Source organism: Augochlora pura, chromosome 11 (assembly GCF_028453695.1).
Source record: "Augochlora pura isolate Apur16 chromosome 11, APUR_v2.2.1, whole genome shotgun sequence".
NCBI classification, from domain to species: Eukaryota; Metazoa; Arthropoda; class Insecta; order Hymenoptera; family Halictidae; genus Augochlora; species Augochlora pura.
In genome coordinates this window covers 50,096-71,881 of record NC_135782.1, presented here as the reverse complement: position 1 = coordinate 71,881, position 21,786 = coordinate 50,096, and the positions used below count along the sequence as shown (strand labels likewise).

The window sequence follows — 21,786 nt, the reverse complement described above, 5'->3', positions numbered from 1 at the left end:
ATACAATAAAATAGATCGATTGCACGCACAATGGAGCCGAAATTCTACAACTATCTTTCAATCTAATTGTTTTTTGATTAAACAAACGCAGCGATTGATAGGATTTTCAAGAATCGCGCTGAAAGATCTTGTATTTCTCATTGCATAATTCGGCGATAGAGAAGCCGGTTTGTTTAACGGTATCGTTATTGGGATAAGAAAGGAAGGCAGTGTCCGCTTAACGAGAAGATGACAAGCGTGTCAATAGAATAATAGAGGCAGAAAGGGGGAAACCATTTAAAAAAGGGGAGTTTGATATTGGCGCGCCGCCTGCGCGCAACTAAAATCAATGAGTCCACCCGGCGAATATGCCAGTGCGACTGAGTGCGACTCCACCGACGACGTTGTAACGGAGCCGCGATTCGGTGCAATTCGGTATTCGGCCTTTTCTCCTGTCTTCGGACATTTTGCGAGATTTCCTCTGGAAATTCGTGTCATCGTGCGATAAGAATCATGTAAGATTAGAGAGATTGCGATGCCGAGTCCGGAAGACATGGACCTTTGTACCGACAAGGTACTGTCCAAGGGAAGAATACTGCAGGAACTGACGAAAGCTGTTAAATTGGTAAGTGGCGGTCTGCTCGAGGCATAGGACGACATATCAAGGCCATACGTCACCTATATATCTATGTACATTGCACGCGACTGTATGCATCTACGGATTTAAAGCTGCAGCCGCGATCGAACGATCTCGGCGAGGCCCATCCGAAAATTTTTCGCCAAGCGTGACTCATCGTTCTGCTTCGAACGATATTCTGCTTTCCGTTTCTCCTCGTTATAGATCCCGGAAACAAAAGAAAAAATATGGAACGAGTTTCACAAAACACTTAACCATGACGAAACAGCTGAAATCGAAGCTGCACAGACACACACAACACGAGCGCCTTCGTGTAGTAGTGCAACACAGCTCAACGTGTTTTATTGTCTTTCTTGTGTTTTTGAAAGCGAGGTGTACTACATGTGCTCCTAACGCATCACGATTTCTGGTTCTCCGTGGTGATCTGCGTCGCAGCTTTCTGCTGCCATGCATTCGTGCACCTCTCTCTTTCTCTCTCCCCCCTCTCTCTCTCTCTCTCTCTCTCTCTCTCGCTCTCTCTCGCTCTTTGCTTATCCGTTTCTGCACCTGTCACACAACCGTAACACGTCTCGAATTCTACTCTCAGGGATCCATGCAGATCGATGAATTCGTGTCATGACATTTCACGACCGCTGCATTTTTTTCGCAACTGTGATCAGTCATCGACTGTATTATTGCTATCTCATCGAGTGTGATAACCGTTTATGCGACATTATTATTTGTTTGTATTGTTTCCTAAAGATTCTTATGAAAATCGTATTTTTGGTGTCAGTGAATTTGAAGCTGGGATGCTATTCAGCGTGCAAAATATTTATGATAGATCCTTAGGGATTAGTTAGCTGTTAGATCTGGAAAAGGGATACATGAAATTAAACAGCTGTTCCATTGCAACAACAAGTATTCATTTTGGGTCATCTAACTAATAATCTCATGGATGTTTATTTATGGAAGATGAGTGGTAGATAGAAATGGCAAGCAGTGCAATGTTATTGTAACTTAAAAATAAAAATATTGGTCTTGAATGATCTGACCAAAGAATGAGAAAGTCTTGGGTACTTTTTGGTAAGACTATGTTTAATACCATGGCACTTAGGCATCTATGAGGAACATGGAATAGTATTTCTAGTACCTTGAAATTAAAGAACTTTTGTAATAATTAAAACTGATTTCTTTGTTTTAAATAGGTATATGCCCAGAGTATATATAGAACAGTAGTCTTGGATGGAGATTCTTGGTTGGTCTATTGGCTAGACCGAGCTCTGCGTCATGGATTACGTGTAGAACGGCATGGATATTGGGGAACTGCTCGTGAACTTAGCCATCAAGACACTGTTGTTGTAATACATGCTCTCCAAGGTGTATTAACATCCATTGGCAAAGGTTTGCATAATCTGTAGAGGGAGTAGGAAATTTCTCCATGCATGCTCTACTAGCATATTCTACCGATATACTTCTGAATCGATTGGTAAAACTTATGGATTTTATAGGTCGAGCATGGCTTTACCATACACTTAGCGAAGGCAGCTTTGAAAGTTACTTAGCCTGTTTGTTACGAGATACAAAAACATTGAAAAAGCAGTACTTCCCACATGCACTTGTTCGGGATGCTGATAAAACCAATCAGCTAGTTAATCTTCTTGCAGGTCTAGAGAATGTATCCTTTACATTACAACTGGTATGTAACATGAACCTATGTTACAAAATTACACAACTTAAATCCTGTTAATTAGCCAATTACTTTTTTTCTATTGCATCTCAAATGTTTTGACACATTGCTGAAAGCCAGATGATGATATTGATGTGTGGTTGTCAGCATTCTGTCTGTTTATTTTTATAGTTTTTTCTTCTCTCTTTATTTCCCTTGCATTGATAATAGTATCACCCCCTGGTTACAATTATCTCAATAATGAATAACGTCTGTCACTTAGCAATCATTGCATGTTCAGTTCAATCTGTTTATATGAATTTAAGGATCAATAAGTTATCGCTTGTATACACCTATTTTTCATTTTATCATCTTATATCACTTTTTTTATTTGCTCATGGAAAGTTCTTGGTTTCTGTATCTTTGCTTTAATGAGATCAAATCGTTTATGTTTCATAATTTTCATTAAGTATCTCCATTCTAACTTAACAATTGTTTCCCACTTAGGATGTAACATTCCTAGACACTTGCAACTACATGCCCCAGAGGCCTATGAGCGTGATCCCTTCTGGAACCATCTTATCATTACACCTTAGATCGTCCAGTGTATCTTCAAGCTTAGCTTCTCCTGGTGATAGTGGGGTCGCTTTTGATAGCGACATGGATCTCGCGAACGAGACAGATGCTAGCAGTTACAAAGAGGTACATTTCTCAAATTTGTCCATAAAGTGTTGAGAAATGTTTATTACAAGTGGTCACATTTATTTATGTTTTCAGGAAGACTTTAATTTGGAAGAGATTCCAAAGTACAGAAACAATAGGTATAAAGCAACGATGAACGGTTGCATGGAGGACAATAAAAACTTCAGTTCCAGTGATTCCAGTGAGGATGGGAAAACGCCAACGCAGTCACCCGGGATGGTCTCTAAGTTTCAATCAGCGACTGTGACGAAAAGCGACATAGTGAATCAGAACTTAACTAGGAAACTCGATGACAATGAGCTTAATTGTTCCAGCTTGGAAACTTTGAAAGATTATAGTTTTTATAGCAAGAGCCTGGATGAATCCAAGCTAGATAAAGTAAATAACAAACTCGATAATGTTGTGAAAGAGTTAAACAAAAGAAGCACATACTACAGTGACGGTAGTTACAGCTTTAAACGAAACGTTGATTCACGGAATTCGTACGTGATCAATAATGACACAAATCTATTGGAGCTTAGCATGACCATCTCCGATTGTGAGAACATGGAAGCACCTTACGGTATTTTGAATACAATCAATATGACGGATGCCAGTATTTTATCGTCTTCTAGTTCGGAAGCTCTGGTGCAGCGCAGACAACGCAAGAAGAAACGTGGGGAAAGTAAAAAGCGCGTTAGCTTTCATGAGGATATCTTAAAAACTATGAAATTGGACGATGACGAAAACTATGCTGACTTCTCCATGAGTTTCTTAACGCCTAATTCAGTCCAGAAGAAGACTGCTCAAAAGGGAAGGTACAGTTGGTGTGCTCACGGTGATTCACCTTACGTTCAGAAAACTGCAAACACCAGGAATGCACACTCCGATTATTATTCGTATTCTTCGTCGTCGAGTGTTTTTGACAGCGACAGTGAAAAGAAGGCAACGCCAAAGACGTGCACTGAATTGTTATGCCAGGGCCATTGTAAATGCGCTTGCAGTTTATCAATTTCGGAGCGGGGCGTGCCGGAAGGTCAAGAAGACCCAGGAAAGTCATTGATACCAAAAATGGAGATCGAATTGGGGGACAATGAGGCGCAAGAGGCATACATAGTGGAGAAAGCCTATGGGAACATAGTTGAAGATCCCCCGGCGAAGGTCCAAATGCCTTATTCTTCAAGTTCAAAGAAGGAACCCGGTTCCAGCGACTGGTCCAATGTAGATAGCACCGCCTTGTCCGATGTAGACGAGCGTAGAAATAGCAGACACTTAGCTTCGCCGTCGAAAAAACGTAACATGACCTCGATATTAACCGGAGAAAGTAGCAACAAATTGGCACCGCCGCCTCTGAGACAGATGCCCTCGAAAACCTCGTTATTGAACAGATTCCTGAAATCCATCACGGAGAGAAAGTTCGAGATCAAGAGAAACAAGAAGTCCTCAAAGACGAATCCGCTATACGTCAAAGGTGTGAAGACTAGTTACGATTCTTTCAAGGATTTCAATGATAATCTTGACCGAGAGATACGGGAGAACGTAATCGCGGAGAAGCAGGAAGTCAGCAGTGAAAAAGTCAACTTGAAGATGCGAGAGCTCTTTAAGAAGTACATCTATAGGGACAAAACGGAAGAGCTGTACAAGGTGTACAAGGTTTGGAGTTCGTACATGACGAATGTCGACAGTAAACCGATGATCGCTTTACTGACGGACAAAACCTTGTATTTAACTGGCACGAGGCCAGATAACACTTACAGCAATCAATTCGTTATTCCTTATAACGAGTTAGACGTAATTATTGTAAGTTCTGCTTAGACTATACTGTTCGTTGGTAATTTTGTTTTTCTTTTCTAATAGACAAATTACTTTTTAGATTGGACCAAATGCACAAACGATATTATTGTCCAACGCGGATTACGAAATGCAGTATCTGTTTTCTACTGGGAGTTCTCAAATTACATCGGAGTTGATTGGCTATTTGGAAATGGCGATGAGGAGGTCTCCGACGAAGCCTCGACTTCCGGCGGTGAAGGAATTGAGATACGAAGACATGCATACCTTGCGACAGTCGATACTCAGCGACTCTGCTGTACATCCAGTACGTAAAATTTAAAATAGATACAGTTCACTGTTAACAATAGTTAATGTTTGAATTAACACGCAACCGAATATTTTAGGACGAGAGGATTGAACATTATAATTTAATTTATATGGAGGATGAGTACATGTCCCCACCAAATACACCCTGTGGACCGACGAAAGAGGGTGACCTCATGTATAGGCCGCATACTTATCAACAACTTCATCCTAATGCACCAACAAATCCCTGGGAAGCTGGCTACTTTGTCCTGAAAGGCGGCGTTGTTTACATGTTCACGGATGCGAATCTACGGCTTCCAATACGAGCAATTCCATTGAAGGGCGGTCTCTGTCAAGGGTGCAGGAGAATCCCTAATTCACATCGACCGCACACCTTCGAAATTCTTTTGAAACCGAACAAAGCCTTCCAATTCGCCGCCCCAGATGAGTACGTCGCTTCCGAATGGTTACAAAGTTTCGTTCAAAGCGCTTCGGGATTATTCGACACGTCCGAGAAAAGAGAACCGCTGCCGTGTAGTCTGATCACGACTACCAAACACTTGGTTACCATGAAAGAAGTGTTTTCCGGTAAACAACGCGGACAAACACTTTCCTGTGCCTCCGTTAAAGATCTGACGGCCTTCCGAGTACCTGTAACGCAACAGTCCTGGTGTATACTGGTATGTACGTGGGTAAATTAATGATATTTATTTAGATTCTGATGTAAATTTTCCTTATACAGGAGTTCTCGTGCCGAGAAGTTCATGAAAGCAGCGGCGATTGGGTGATATATTTCACAAACAACGCAGAATTGTGCACTTTCAGGGAAATTTTAGAAACATTGTGGGCCGACGCGTGTCTGGTATGTTGTAATTTTATAGAGCATAGTCTTCAATATGGTGTCGCAATTACTCTAAATTGTTAATTCATTCATCATACATTAAACTATGTATGTTTCAGGGTGAATTTCCTATGGCAACACTTCCACCGGAAGACAAGCTTCATAGACGTTGCTCAGACGCTAATAAAGAGTTGCAGCTTGCATGGCGACATTTACTGTCTTCAGAGAGCGAATAAATATTGTTAAGATGTATTAATAGACTATAGTTTATGGCGTCGTCGTATACTCGTACAGTAATAGAAACAGAAGAAATATAAATGTTGGCGCTCCAGGTAAATGAATACCAGTATACATAGTGATACGATGAAACACGTAACAAGGGTTGAAGTGATTGATTAAACGTCGACGTATAAAATGTTTAACTACTCTCGAGATCGATGGTAATGTTCCTCCAAGGAGTGGTGAACACGCAAAATCATACGACTACATGATATTTAACGACACGTAATATCGATGTGCTAATTCAATAAAAGGGTGCAATATCTTTTTAATAACGTAAATCACTTTGATAATCTATCTTTAATGCAGGATTGTAATGTAACAGTGAATATATATTGTGTGTGTATATATATATATATATCTCACGGTTATTGTAAGAACTAATCCGCATGTGAAGATGCGCCACTGATATCGAGTGATTTATAATAAAGAAACAAATATTAACAAAATGACAGTAAGATGTAGAGCAGCTTGGACAAGAACAAAATATTCTATAAATTGCTTTCGAAATAATTGTATGACGTATAGTTAACATTCCTTATAGTAATATCGATAACGATGAGGTTAGTACTTATTATGACGTAGCTTTCCAATATTATTTTTAATCTCGTTCTCTTTCTATACGCGCGTGATCTGTTGCTTGAAAGTTTTGAGCTTTAGTTAGAATAATTTATAGGTATACAGGATACATATATTAGTTTGTTTTCAATTGTACAGATACAAAATCATATAACCGCGAGATGTAATTATTATACATCATATCGACCTTAAGGTGCTTTTATTGAATAAGTTGCTATGTAAAATATCGGTGATTCTACATTTTATTTCTTTGTATACCGTTAAAATTGAAAATATTGTCGATGTAAGTGTATCAGAATTGTTAGCGCAAGGTAGTTTCATTCTGATAATTGAAAATTTTCGTTTTTTTTAAATCGATTTAAACGGTTCCAAAACGAAAAAGATACATGCGATTTTATGCATCAAAGAGATTTCGTTCAATATGTAAATTAATTTGTGCTTTTCAAATGGATTCGTATGCTTCTTTTCGTAACTTCATACTTTGCGTTTTCAGAACTACACGATACGATGTAGTTTATAAATCACTGTGAATAAAACTGTAGCACTGTATACATCGTTTCGTGTAATTGTGAATTATTGTGATAAAACATTTAAATGATGAAATGTTAAATTAACAAAAGACTCTCTAATTTATGTAATTCTAACATGGTATTTGTGTAACTTTATTACATAATGAAGATGCGAAGAATTGTGGGAAGCATAATTAGTTTTCCGTATTAGTTCTTAAAGCATTAAAAAATGAAATTCAAATGTTATACTTTCTACATGCTATGTGTAAACATACCTATGTCTTAAATATTGTGGCCATGGAATTTTTGCACAACGTTGACACCGTCGTACTCGATCTTTAAAGTTGCAACAAAACCAATAAACATAAAATTATGACTAGTCGACAGAATAAAAGAGATTGCCTTTTTCCTTCCTATTTTACAATAACATGCCAGTCAATTCTATTTCTTGTTATATATTACATAATATACAGTGACTTCTGTATTTCCTCTTAATTACAAAACATTTAAACACAACATTTCAACAGTGGTAATTTAAAGGCGTACAGATGCAATGTGGAATTGAGTAACACTTCTTCCGGAGCTATACAGTACATTTTATGTAATAGAAGAAATAGTTTGACCTATGTTAGATCCAAATATTTATTTTAAAGATGAATGTAATTACAGTTTCAAAAGAGAAATGCAATTATCTGCGTTTGAAAGGATTATATTCTGGTCTTAAATCTTTTGCTTTCTTGATATCTGCTAACGGGTACTCTGCTTTTGCTGCCTCTAGATCCATGTTGGGGAACATACGTAAAAGAACCGCCACACGGTTCGTTTGAATACTACAATTTCAATTATTTTTCATATTATTTTTAGTTAAATCAGCGTGGTTAGATAGAACAATGAAACACAAAATGATACGAACTGTTCAACTTTACGTCTGCGATTAAAACGTTTCTCTTTGTAAAGTCGTAGGAATTTTCGTACTGCATATCCGCCATAATGGAAACGGTGAGTTTCACGCCATTTGGTATTCATAAACTTTGGTATTCTATGCTGTCTCATGCGATAGAAGAACTTAAGGCCTGTGACAGAATCCATTGTGAAATATATTGTTTCATAATATTAATAATAAAGAACAAGCTATTGTACCTAGTGCATTATATTGTAATTTTGCTGGTCGTTCTCCACTCTCTCCAGTTTCAAGCTTATGGTATGCCCTGTTCCGTTCACGGACTACTGTCTCCAAGTTAAACATACTGTCCTTAACTTTATCAATTCTCTCAGGATTAGGAAAGTATTCATACTTCCTTTTATAGACTTCTTCCATTGTTAATAACATATTTCGTTCTTTTAATAATATGTACCTGTAATTTAAATATACATGTAATTAATATTTTATCTGTCATTATGCTTTGCAATAATTTACCACAACTTATGCAGATCCTCATTGCTCTTCAACCTTAATTCTTCTTGCCTCCAAGAACGTCCCACCTGAACGTGATCCTTTCCCCAATTTTTCTTGTCATCAAAAAATTCCATTAAATCATTTTGCTTAGAAGTGGTATGAATGAACGCGTATCGAAAGGAAGGTGTTCTAAAATATTCGAAATTATTTTATTTTAGTCGACTCTTATTGAATCTAAGGTTAAAAAACCACAAAATGTTAGGTTAAATAGTTCCTCGTAAACACAACATTAATGAAATATAAATATTGCTTGAGGAGGGCTGCTAATTCTGGGAGAAGCTTAAATGACTTTGCAAGACTTTGATTGAATGTCAATCGATAAATAAATAAAAACGCTGTAAAATCTACAACCTCCAATGATTCGAATTGACGATACAAATGTTAATATAATAATTCTCAACAAACCTACGTATGTATGTTGGAGCGCTTATCGAACTATCAATTTTAGTTAAATTTAAATTTGTTAACAATTTTGCCACACCATTTACACTTTTTGAAATTTGTGTTGCTCTCATGAGGGCTGCCATTTTGGCTACAATACACTGTTACATGAACGTATGTACATATCGTGTCACATGGGTAGAGAATCTCAGTTTTAATCTAAGCATCCCTTCATAGAGAGCGCTGTTTGAACACTTTCTCGCTAGTGCTCGAGAAGGGCTTGATTAGTATATAAGGACGTCGAAGAAAGTCTCGTTTCAGTGGTTTTACCGAGTGGACGCAAACGTACTTGTAAGGTATAAGTTGCATTCGTGGTCAAACTTTGGATTAATTATCCACCCTCCAAATCATCTCCCTTTTGGAGATTTCCGTCTGCCCGAGATATCTCGGTATCTCTGCACGGTAAACTAGTTTGTTCGTTCTTCTTCCAGTCCAAAAAAACGTAAAGGGTATTGCCGGTATATAAACCCTTCAATTTTTGCGCATTTCTTTTTGCAAGGTGTTTGATTATTTTCAATGAATTAGAGACACAATATTGTTCTGATAAATTTATTGCTTCGACATTATGTAATAAACTAAACGCCAATGCTAGAAAACATAATTAATTGCATTTTGAATTTTGATTTTCTAACATGTTAATTGATTAGGTGTTGGGATATTATTATCTGTCTTCTTTCCTTTTTACTGACACGATATCGATGCAGAAAACTATCCTGAACAGTTTCATGTCCTCGGTTAATTTTTCATTACCCCAATTATGCCATAATTGTTTATTTTTCCGTGGCCCTTTATTATGCATAGACGGCGTGCGTAGCACCTCTTTCGGAGAAAAATCGAAGCTTTTTTCCTGGTTCGTACAGCGTCAGTAATAAAATATAATATAATATCATTATTAACCTGTATTAGTTTCAATGATGACTTGATTTTATCGTATGTATGAATGATGCTTTTTTTGTTCCTGAAACACTGATATTGTGTACAATGCTTTGTTCTTATCTGGGTAGAGGAAGATCTATCGAATTTATCGAATTAGTATGTCTCCGAATATTCTATTTTCGATACAGGTTAATACAGCATGCCAAAATTTGTTATGTTATTTTAAATATTATATCCATTTTTGTTGACTCAGAGCTATGTAATTAACCAAGACTGGGGTTACAGATTGACCCTGAAAGTGTTTGATCAACGCTTTATAATCATACTCTGTATAAGAATTGAGATTGACGAATCCGTATTGAAATCTAAAATTCGCCATTTACGATAATGATATTTTACCAATTGAAGTACAAAACCACCTTATCGGCGAAAGTACGTATGGAGAATCAAATTTCAATGTTTTGCCTACTTAATGTTCACTAATGAGTATTTTATTGAGGGAGCCGTATCTAAAAGAGTCATGATAATTGAGAGATTCTCGAGGAAGTTGTCACCTGCGGCGGCAACTTTTATGAAATTTCTAATAATTTTAACCTTGATTCAAGCATTTGTCTCTAGGTAAATCATTAAATATTTAATCGTGTCTTCTTGGCCGCAGTGTGTCGGAGGTTTTCCTCGTACATGAAATAAACTGTTGTTTCGCAACAATATTAATTCCGAGAAGATCCAGGGGATTCCCTATACAGCGCGCTGCAATTACGAACGAATGGCGATACTTTCCTCCGGAAATTCCAGGACTGATCTTTAATCGAGTACGTGACATACATTATCTCCGTTTATCTACATATGTGACATGTACCACGGATTTCGTTATCGTTCTTGCTGGCCGTGATCTCAGTTTGGATTTTTACTCTTTGTTTCCACGGATTGAACAGTCGTTGGTCGATCAGTTCCGCGAGAACCTCGAAGTTGGAAACACCTAGCTTGTGGTTGCTCGTTCGATCATCTCGAGCTTGATAGTTACTTAGCGTTCGAATTCGAAAGTGTTGAGACAAACTGAAATGGCAGAATTGACGCGGTATCATCTGAACGACGTTGCCCTAAAAAACGGCAAGGACGGTGCGAACACGTGGATCGTGATTCATGATATGGTGTACGATGTCACAAAGTACAAAGACGAGGTGTGAGAAACGAGTGATCAAACGTCAAGTGAAAATTCGTAATTATATCATTGCGCAGGGTTATGACTTCGATTATTTTCTGTTCTGGCTTTCCTATTCGGCCTTTTTTCTTTTCTCTTCGAAATCAAGTTACTCTGTAATCATTTTTTGTTTATATCCTGTAATTTTGAATGCACAATGACCTTTATTGAAATTTCCATTTAAATGGTAACGCTTGTCGGTAATGGGAGTCCAAGATACACAATTTAAACTGAAGTTTAATGGACAATTGAAATTGATTTCAGCATCCCGGTGGTTTCGAGTTGATCGACGAGTATGCGGGCCAAGATGCAACGTCCGGTTTCGACGATTTTGGTCATTCATCGGAAGCAAAAAAAATGCTGAAAGACTTCCTTATTGGAGAACTAGTGGATGTATGTCGATGATCCAAACACAAAAATCATAAACGAAGTTCCAACTGAGAAATCTCCTAACAATGGCAATTTATTTTTCGTAGGAGGACAAAAGAGCGAATAGGAAGAAGAAAAACGCGAGTACCGGTATCATTGCAGCTAAACAGAGAAGGTACGTACCAACGATTTAATTAAAAATAACCCCGAAATGAGATTTGTTAAGAACAGAAATTTTGCAATTAAATGATCTGTCCAACAGCTTTTTACGAAGACTATGCGGAAGCTGTGCATCGTGACATCTGAAACGGTACATTTAGTCGATGGTTAATTTATTGAATTTTTATTCACGTTTTCTTTTTTACTACCAGTAAACATACAGATCTAGTTACAAACTGTAGAGTAAGAATAGGGTAAGAATGCGTTATATAATGTGTATATATGTATACGTACAAGTTGGTATTTCTTTCTTAAAAAAGAGGGCCGTCACCTTAGGCTGCTATGTTTAAGCAGGGCGATGATCGTGTGGCGAAAATGTAATTCGCGATGCATTGGCAGCGTGCTGGATGTGCACGCGATTTGTAAGGATGATCGGTGCGGATTAATGCGAAAGAGCCGAAAGTCTGAATTCTTCGTAACACGCGAGTTAATTAATGGCTTCGCTTGTACTTGTTTCCGGCCTCTAATTTCAATTACGATCACATGACAATCGTCTAGAGATTCTAGAACGGCGATACCTTAATAATTAATTATTACTAGATTACCAATTTCCATCGAGCAATCCGTATTGCCAATTATATATGGTAATTAAGACGAATGTTTCCAGTATGAGTGTACGTAAACAGGGAAAGAAATGGCGAGAAATAGGACGCGCGGATAACAATTAAAAATCATTTATCAACCACTGATAATTCAAGATATAAATCTGTCACTGATTTTTCAACGAATCGTGAATTGATATCAGATATCTAATCTGGATAACAATCGATCTTGAATTAAAGTCATTTTCATTATCCCGAGCGAGTTATCTATGTAAAAAATAGACAACACAGTTCGAGCGTTTCCCGATCGGACTAAATTGTGTCCTCTATCGTTAAAAATTAGCGCACACTGTCGTTAAAAAGTGCACCGTAGAACACGTTATTACCTCGAAGCAATTGAGATCGACGAGAAAATGAGAGCAAGTGAAGATTTGTAAATGTTCGAATTACTGGAAATACTACCACAGCGTTATCCGTTATCTGGCTTTTTCTCCTAATGACCTAGATCTTTATAGCAATGCCAAAACTTTTGAGCAGTAGCGCACGTCGTCCGATACGAGTAAGAGAGATTTCGTATTGTAAGTGTTTCGTTTGTGTTCACGAGATGATCCTCGACAGAGACGAGCCAGCCAATCGAACAAGATCCTTTCGAAACGAATTCAAATCCATCCTCCCATAATCTGGCCAGTGGCTTTCGACTTTCCCCTCAGTTTCGTGGTAGCAACCGGTACATTGTCTTCGTGGGGCGCAGGTTTCGCCGCAGCTTCTTTTTTCTTCTTTTTTTCCTCTTCTTCCTTCTTCTTCTTCTCTTCTTCCTCCTTCTTCTTCTTCTCTTCGTCATCGGTTTTCTTGTCGTCCGGCTTCTTGTCGTCAGGTTTCTTGTCATCCGGTTTCTTGTCGTCCGGTTTCTTGTCGTCCGGTTTCTTGTCCTCTGGCTTCTTCTCCTCCGGCTTCTTCTCCTCGGGCTTTTTGTTCTCCGGCTTCTTCTCCTCCGGCTTCTTCTCCACTGGCTTTTTCTTATCGTCCTCTTTCTTCGGCTGACTCCCGGTAGACGCGGATTTGCTCGCGACGTCCTCTCGGGGGTCTTCGGGGATCGGCGATGGGACTCTGACTTCCGGTTTACCCTCCGACGACAGCGTCTTGTCGGGGGGCTTGTCCTTGTCTTTGTCCTTATCCTTGTCTTTGTCTTTGTCGATGCTACTCGCGCTGAGGGACTTGAGCACGCTCTTCCGAAGCATAGGAGTCATGCGGGGCGGATCCGATTCACCTACGCGGATGCTGACCTTGGTGCTTCCGGTCCCCTCCGGTGCTTCTTCGGCGGTCTCCCCTGAAAACGGTCCGATGAAATTCATTACCGACCGACATCGATAGTTCTCATCGGAACCGTAGGCTACGTTTCGTCAAACATTCAGCTTACCTTCTTCCTCCTCGATCTTAGCTCTGCGCATCATGAACTTCGCGTAGGCGATCCTGGTGGTCGGCGTGACCTCCGACAAGTTTGGATTGTAATCGATCAGACGGTTCGGATCCAGCGACGCTAGGTCTGGGTTCACGGCCTGGAGACGGCGAATGCTTCGACGCGATGCCTTCATGCTGGCCTCGGTCGTCGAACCGATCGGATCTCTGGCGATGGTGTTCTTGCGTACCATGGCGTTCCAGTCCTTCTTCTTGCCGCTGCTCGCCTTGCGGCCGATCGCCTTCGCGATTTGACTGAACACGTCCTTTGGTTCCTTCTCGTTGGCGATCACCGCGTTCACTATACCCTCGACTATGCCGATCTGGAAGTCCGTCTGAAGACGGCGCTCCATCACCCGGCCCTTTTTACCGGACACTGACGAAATGCTAACATTAACGTCGACAGCAAGCTAAGATCGTCGCGCTACGAAATGTTGAACACTTACGCGCTGCATCCTGCTTGTCGAGGAAAGGCGTCCTCATTCCATTCTGCCGCAGGATGTCGATCAGCTCGTATCTCAGCGTAGAGATGTCCTGTCGGATTTCCATAACGTCGTCCTCCGTGATACCAAAGTCGTCCCTTTTCCTTTGTTCGGCGGTCACGTAGCGTCGGATCAGCAACCTCATCACCGATTCGTGTCTCGCCAACGCCTTCTCCCTTGACTTTTTCTGTCGGTTATGTCAAAAGAAGCGCCTTCTTTTCGCATCAGTGAATTTATTTTTTTACTTATCGATTAATTGATTCGTCGCAAGCATTGTTTAGATATAAACGAATGTACGTACGATCAAAGACCTCGTCTTCTCGCCGGCTTTCCCACACGTAAACAGCTTGTTGAACGATTTCGCCGTCGGTACCATGTTGAAAGGAGGTGGCACCGTGTCCCCATCTTCGAAATAGCTCATCCAAAGGTGGCTCCTGGCGAACTTCCATTCCGTGTCGGCTCGTTCCTATGTATCCCGTAATTCGTATATTTATTCGTATCGGTTGTATAACTATTGAACCATCGAATAATTTATCCGCCTACGCAACAGATTGCTTCGGTTTCTCGACGCTGGTGAAACGATATCTTTGCTAGACCCGGACAGATTTTCAAACTCCGGTCGCGGATATCTAATCTATTTCTACATAAATCATTTATCAATCTTCTGCAAATTATGCCAATCGTTTGATAGGAGAGAAATTGGACCCAATTAAAAATTTAAGATTGGATCAAATCTCTGCTTAAATTCTTCCTTATTGATCCGGCCAAATGAAATCTTATCTAAAGATCGTGATCGAGTTGAAAGATATTGGCGTACCGAGATAATTTGATAGGAATTCGACATCATAGCGATCAGCATGTTCAACAAAACTATTACGTTGATCACCGAGTAGGAGCCGAACATCAGCAACGCCCAAAATCTTGTGAAGCTCTTGATTCCTGTTAGATCGAAGGACATCAGGTCTACCATACCGAAGCTGGCCCAGAACAGCGACTGCGAAGTCTCAAACAAGCTGGAATTATCGTCACCGATAGAATTCATTGGCAATTATAGAAACAATGATAAAGCGAGCATTGCGACGGGGAAGTCGTACTTAGCGAAGCGTCTCCAAATCGAGCAAGCCTTCTCCTGATTGTCGAAATCCGGCAGATCCGGAAAGTCCTTCATATGATAGCACTTCATCTTCTCCAGGTCCGCGTAGTACCACATCAGTTGGTTCATTCCTGAAGAAGAGATCGAGCTTCGAGCATCTTCGAAAGCGATCGAGCCGGTCGCGTTCGAGTTTTATCGACGAATTAGATGAATCACGATGCTTACCGCAGCCGAAGGCGATCAGCACCAGGGTGTAGATGAAGAAGAACTTGATAATGTCTATTATCATTCTTCCCAGAGAAATTTGGAGTGGTCCGAGGTGAGGGTTCACGCTGAATATATGGACGAGCTTCAAAAAGCTGCGGGCAACGTATTCATTCGTTTACTTTGATTGTTACAGAGATCCGCCGCGTAACGTCAAGCAACAAAATCAAGCGATTCGAACTTTTTAAAAAACGATTCTGCGCTAACTACGACGAGACGATTACCTGAAGATCATTCCGGCGGCGAAAGCTCCCTCGGAGAGCAGCATGGGGTCGAACGCGTCCCATTGATCTCTGGGGTACCATGGATCTACGCCGCTCCAATATTCCCTCTGTCCAAGAAAATACGTTTCGCCACTGTTTCGTTAAAACTACGAATACACCGCATAGGTGACGGATACGCACTTGCACCACGATAAATGCCGTGAGCCTCAGCATCACCCATATCACGTAGAACACGTTCTGCACAAAGTCCACGATGTTCCAAAGATCCGATATGTACTCCAGCAACCCGTCCGACCACAACGATCTCATTTCTCCCAAGACTAAACCTAAAACGTTCAACCTCGTTTTACCTATGCAGCCACGGTAACACAGCTGGGAGTAATAATTGGACTGCGGATTGTTATGCAATTATGAGAAAACTGTGCAGCTGAAACTTAGAATAGCGACCAAATTGAAAGAAATTTTAAGAAAAATTCAACGCTGCGTCGACGGCCGCGCGATAGGTGGAACAAAGCAAGCAAAAAGAGACGAGGAAAATTGTTTATTGGACTGGGAGAAAGGAAAACGGAAGAATCGTTTCCCGTTGAAGCTGTTTAGTCGGAGCTGTTTACTGATTACGTAGATGATGACACCGCTCTCGACGAAACCAGGGATGCAGCCGCGTTCCCGTCTCTTCCATCCGGCTAGGATCTCGCGCATCCACGCGTTCCCGAACAATTCGATTACCAGGTACTCGATGCGTTGCGATGCCATTCCGAGCAGCACTGTCGGAGAAAATTTTCATCGATTCGCATCTTGTTGCACGTTATAACAAGATTATTTAACGGTTAATCGGTTTATCGATAAAGTTTCCAGGGGAAATCCTGCGAACAGTTCCATGGAGATGATTATCCTACGGGTGTCCGGAAATCTTTACGAACTTCGCGAACGTTTCTACGAGAAGATTCGCGTGTTCTGTAGCGATTGAATTCGGCGAATAGAGTTCAAGATCGAACGGTTCGTCGACGCGTCTCTGTCGCCGGATTTCCCCGAGGACGAGGCGACTTCGCTCTGGAATAGCTTACTGAGGAAGAACGCGTAGGAGGACGAGTGACAGATAAACTTGACGAACGGCTTCTTCATGAACTGGCCCATCGGCGAGGTCGGCGAGACCATGTAGATCGAGCTGTACACCGGAAACATGGCTCCCAGTTTTCCAACCTCGATCAACTGTCCGACCATGCTCTTGCGCCTGAATCCCGGCAGCCCGTCGTACCAAATCGCGGCCAACAGTTGCTGAACGTTCGGATGGGCGACGAACTGTTGCAGATCAGCGATCGAAAATACCGTGACCGGATTTAAAACGTCTCGTAGATCTCGAACGAGATTCCCCTAGATTCCGGGCAGAGCCGCGACCCTGCCAACGCTCGAACGGAGTCTTACCTGCTTCTGCTTGTATTTGATCGCGAGCTTGAGCCGATCCAGCGTCTGTCGTTCCCCAGGCTCCCAGTTCTCGCCGGTGGGATTATAATTCAGCATTACCTCCAATTCCAGGGACGTGCGCGCGTGATCGAGCAACGACGTGGCGAACGTCTGCGTCTGCTCTCGCATCTCCTGCGAACAAACAAGTTCCGATGAAGTTCGCGGCCGATCCTCGAGCCTTCGAGCCGCTCGAATTTTCCGTGAAGGAATTTCGGGGGACGACAGATAGCGGTGCCAACTCACGTTGTACTCGAAACGGAATTCCTGTTCCATTTTGCTGAGCCGGCGGAGCTCCCAGGAAAGCTCGAACGCCGTCAAAAGTGGGTCCCGGGAGGACAGGGCGATCAGAGACGGCGAGGTGAGGGCCCGGTACGCGTTTATGCGAGCCTGCGAGTGCCTCAGAGAGTCCTGCTCGCTGGATGTAACGCACTCGTCGCAGCCGCATCTGCCGATAAGATAAACAGACGCTACTGGACGTGTTCGATCATCTTCGTCGACCCGCTCGTCTTCTCACCGCCGTGGATCTCGCCCGTCGGCGTGGCACGTTTCGACGCGAGCACGTGCCAACTCATTTTGAATAACATAATTAGCAACGCTAATCGCATAACCGGGTTAGACGCGTCAGACCGAGTATTGACACGAAGCCAGATAACTCGACATAACCGGCCGACTTCGATTTATGATTCGCGGCTTAACACCATTTTAGACAACCGCTCTCCGCTGGTCTACGCTCGATAATACGCGCCGCTTAATGTCACGGCGACTATTATTGGGTCAGTGACAACGAATGATTCGCCTCGATCGACGAGCCGCGTAATCTTTCTACCAACGCGACCAATTCTTCGGAAGATATTCTTTCGTTTGGAATACCTGGCATCGTGCGGGGTAGGCAGGGTCGCGCCACGGTCTAGCAAGATCTTCAAAATCTCGTAGTTGTTCTTGTGCGCGGCCAAGATCAACGGTGTTATGTCGGGGGTGAAGTTGGACGACGATCTGTCGACGGCTTCCCAGCTCTGAAACAGAAGCAACCCTCTGAGGCGGCCCGCGAACGTTTCCCGAATCCTCGAAAGAAATCCTGCGACGACTCCCTCTCGCGCGAGAATCGACCGGAGACAACACAGGGAGACCGGCTTTCGGATTTCCGAAGGGGAGGAAACGTTCTAATTGCAAGGCCAGGGTGAACCTGTTGAACTCACGTAAGGCTGGCCCGGCGTGTGTGTCCTCTCCTCCCATTCCAACAGGATCTCCACGGCCTCCACGTACTCCTCCTTTATGGCGTGCAAGAGCGAATCCTGTAGGAAGAGAGACCGAGAAATTATGTCCGGCGTGTGCGGCGCTTTTAAACGCGCGCGCTCGGTCCCAGCGGTGAACGAGTATACACTTTATCGAGTGGCCACGTTCCACGGGACGCTGCAGCCCGCAGCTCTCGGCTCGTAAAATATACAAGAAAGCAGCCCCTTTTGTTTATCGTTCCTGCCGCGAGAACGGAAGCTAACAAAATAATTCGCCGAGCGAGCGCGACCCGACCTTAAAGTCTACCTAAAACACTGTAATCGAACGGCGTCACCTTCACTTGGATCCCCAACTCTAGGAGCAGCTTGATCAGCTCGATGTTCTCGTTCTCGATCGCAGCGATCAGCGCCGATCTGTTCAGAGGATCCACGCAGTCGATGTTGAGGATCTCCGGGTGGCCCTTGTTCTCTTCCAGCAACCTGTTCAACACAATTCCGTTTGGCTACCGGTCGAAGCTGATCCTCGGCAAACAGAGTTGCATCGCGCGCAGATCGAAAGGAGAGGACGCTTCAATTTGTTCCTCGAGGAATTCGCGATGACGAATGTCGCGAGATCGAGGGAAGCAAAGGCGAGGACCGAAGGGAGGTGGAGTTCGGCTCGGGCTGGGCGGAAAAGGACTCCGCGGCCTTCGCGGATCGCGCGAGAAACTCCGTCGACGAATTTATCATTCCGCGGTGGCTGGTCGGAATGGTCGGATTACCTTTTGACAGTGGCACAATCACCTCGTTCCGCGCTGAGCAGGAAGTGCTTCTCAACTGGGCCAAGAGCGTAGTCCGCGGCCTGCTGCGGTAACGACTGCTCCGACGACGCTCTCGCCTCGTTCGCGAGCAGATTTTGCTGGGACTCGGACGGATTCATGCTTCCCTTTTCGGCGGGATCCTAGCGGCGGGACCAAGACAATGCCGGGCTGGCTTGGTTCATCGATCCCGGATACACCTACGCATGCAGAACGCGAGTGATCCTCGGCGGTCGTCGAGCACCGGGCGGAGCAGCCGGAGCGGCAGAACGCGTGGGACGACCGCTAATCCTCCGCCATTATTTCGACCGGCGTTTTCGCTCGCGATGAAGATACTCCGAATCTGAATGCAGTTTTTAACCCTCCCCTCCGCGTACCGGAAACTGGGTCGCCGCGACCCAGTACCATTGTCTCCACGACCGACAATAGCATTGTTTTAATTTTCGGTTCGAGAAGTCCGACGATTAATCGAATAACAACGGAAACGGCAAACGACGCGCGCTGCCCTGGCTCCAAGACAAAGCCGTGGATTCTTTCGCGATCTTTTATCGAAACGACCGGTGTATGTTTTATCAAAATCTATTAGGATCGTCTAGCTCGCATTTACGATTCGCTGTAAAACTACCTGTAAAAATGTCTCGCGCGGTTCCAAGGAGATAAAACAGCTCGGGGCGCAGCATTTCAAATTTTATCTGCAGAAAAAAAAAGAAATAATGCAGCCGTCGGTTCGTGTATTTTTGTCGCACGGCAAACGGTTCGCGGAATCGTTTAAAATATTCAACTCGCGGAGCAAACGCGTTTTTTGTTTTTCGAAAAACAATGGCACGGTTTATTAATCGAAAGGACGAACGAAACGCGGCGTTGAGAGGATCGGGGCCAAGCCGAGTGATTTTTTTGAAGTGAAACGGATTGCCATTTCGGCGGCGAAATTTTCGCGATATACCGTTGGATGGTGCGTTGCACCGCCTACGTTTAAATCGTCCCGTGGGTCGGTGGATTTCCTCGCTAGGATCCCGAGATAATCTTGTGAGCGGGGTCGCGCCGCGTCTATCGATTGTCCCGTATCGGCCAGAACGAAATCCGTCCGACGACATGAACGGCTACTTAATTGGAACACCACCGATCGACACGGTCGCGCCGACGAGCGTTACCTACTTTTTCCAGGCGAAAAGAACGCGGGTCTCCGCGCGCCACCGTTTACGCGGAACGAACTTCGATTCGCAGACGGGTGCATAAAAATCGACGACGATCGCGAGAAATCCTGGGACAAAGAAAACTTTTGCTGCGGACCTTTCGCGCACGGTTTCCGCTATCGATCGGTTTCCGACGAGCCGAGCATTACCTTGAAATTTCGTTCGGAACCGCCAGCGCAAACAATTTTACTCGGTCCGGTAGCTTGCCCGGTAACCGCGTTCCCCAAAGCGTTAACGCGTCGCGGTCGCGCACCGTGGCGTACTTTCCGATGTTCGGATCACGGTTTACGTGAAATCCGTCGAACTCGATTAAACGGACCGCGTCGAAATTCGAGTCACCGTGTTGCTCGACACCGGCCGGTCAAGAGTCCGCTCTTTTTCGCGACAACAGAAATAGGGACGGTGGATTACCGCTTTCGCGTGTTTCTCGCTAAATCGTAGGCAATCGTCGCGCGAAAGGGTCAAATGCTGCCGATCACCTTACCGCGCGGTGCTTCGATTTGCCCTGAATTATTCGGCGGTATCTTTGGACCCGGTACTCCGCGAGATTTTGTTCTGTTCGAGATTGTTAACGAAGAGATAAACTAATCGGAGTCCGACGGAAACCGTGTCGCGATCTATGCGACGGTATGAGCGAGGGTGAAAACGAACGGTGCTTTACGCGGGCGAGAGCGATCGCGTAAAAATTGGGGCGTACTGCTCGTCGGAGTGGAGTACCTTCTAGAGTACCTAGAGTACCTTCTTGGCAGCAGGTGTCGGTTAATGGTGGCCCATGGCAGCGATGATGAGGTCGCAGTGGTGTCGGCGAACGTCGTCAAGCTGTAGCTAGGCCGCGCGAACGATACCGAATAAAGAGAAAGCCGTGCGTTCACCAGCTCTAGATAGTTCAGGGAAGCCTTAGCACCGTCGGTCAGCCGGGGCATGGATTAGGCACAAACACGTGGGTCGCATCGGAACGTGCCGAAGAGTGCGGCCAGTCGCGGCCCGATATCACATTGCGCATCCACGTGCACGAGACCCGATCGACGGAGGAGACCTATCGGAGGATCCGAAACGGGATCGAACCGGAATCAGCACCGATCGTTCGCACTCCGACGGAGTGTCATGTCCGACGGCTGTCCTGCTTGACGCGCGCGTTTTCGAACAAAATCCCAAATGGGTGTTTGGAAACGCACCGAGAGCCGGAGGACACGATTTTCTCGGATATTTTCTATCGAAAGACGGCTATGCTTTTCTTGTTTCTCGAGCGCGA

At 43.5% G+C, this 21,786-nt stretch overlaps 4 protein-coding genes across 5 annotated transcripts; 2 read left to right on the top strand and 2 right to left on the bottom strand.

The window, feature by feature from the left end:
- Positions 1-340: 340 nt before the first annotated feature.
- Prd1 (pleckstrin homology domain-containing protein pruning defect 1) lies at positions 341-7,868 on the top strand. Its single transcript, XM_078194326.1, has 9 exons — positions 341-604; positions 1,801-1,996; positions 2,104-2,291; positions 2,769-2,963; positions 3,039-4,742; positions 4,816-5,040; positions 5,120-5,701; positions 5,764-5,883; positions 5,982-7,868. The coding sequence occupies exons 1-9, from the start codon at positions 515-517 to the stop codon at positions 6,096-6,098; spliced, it is 3,417 nt and encodes a 1,138-aa protein (XP_078050452.1). The 5' UTR covers positions 341-514; the 3' UTR covers positions 6,099-7,868.
- Positions 7,367-9,235, bottom strand: Mrpl47 (mitochondrial ribosomal protein L47). 2 transcript variants are annotated; one of them, XM_078194334.1, is made up of 5 exons: positions 9,091-9,235; positions 8,647-8,814; positions 8,370-8,584; positions 8,143-8,302; positions 7,367-8,059 (listed from the first exon to the last, which is right to left on the bottom strand). In XM_078194334.1, exons 1-5 carry the CDS (start codon positions 9,210-9,212, stop codon positions 7,918-7,920), a joined length of 807 nt encoding a protein of 268 aa, XP_078050460.1. In that variant the 5' UTR covers positions 9,213-9,235; the 3' UTR covers positions 7,367-7,917. The 2 variants fall into 2 exon arrangements, with proteins under 2 accessions (XP_078050460.1, XP_078050461.1); XM_078194335.1 differs by having other exon boundaries at positions 8,680-8,814.
- A 1,706-nt stretch (positions 9,236-10,941) lies between these two features.
- LOC144476996 (cytochrome b5) lies at positions 10,942-12,812 on the top strand. The gene is made up of 4 exons (XM_078194377.1): positions 10,942-11,183; positions 11,468-11,596; positions 11,680-11,747; positions 11,835-12,812. The coding sequence occupies exons 1-4, from the start codon at positions 11,064-11,066 to the stop codon at positions 11,869-11,871; spliced, it is 354 nt and encodes a 117-aa protein (XP_078050503.1). The 5' UTR covers positions 10,942-11,063; the 3' UTR covers positions 11,872-12,812.
- On the bottom strand, positions 11,849-21,335 carry Trp (transient receptor potential). Its single transcript, XM_078194376.1, has 18 exons — positions 21,273-21,335; positions 19,306-19,541; positions 18,880-19,024; positions 18,509-18,604; positions 18,183-18,325; positions 17,556-17,757; positions 17,274-17,444; positions 16,916-17,150; positions 16,463-16,615; positions 16,032-16,177; positions 15,852-15,958; positions 15,589-15,722; positions 15,365-15,494; positions 15,088-15,283; positions 14,572-14,736; positions 14,235-14,457; positions 13,751-14,164; positions 11,849-13,660 (listed from the first exon to the last, which is right to left on the bottom strand). The coding sequence occupies exons 2-18, from the start codon at positions 19,461-19,463 to the stop codon at positions 12,993-12,995; spliced, it is 3,486 nt and encodes a 1,161-aa protein (XP_078050502.1). The 5' UTR covers positions 19,464-19,541; positions 21,273-21,335; the 3' UTR covers positions 11,849-12,992.
- Positions 21,336-21,786: the final 451 nt, after the last annotated feature.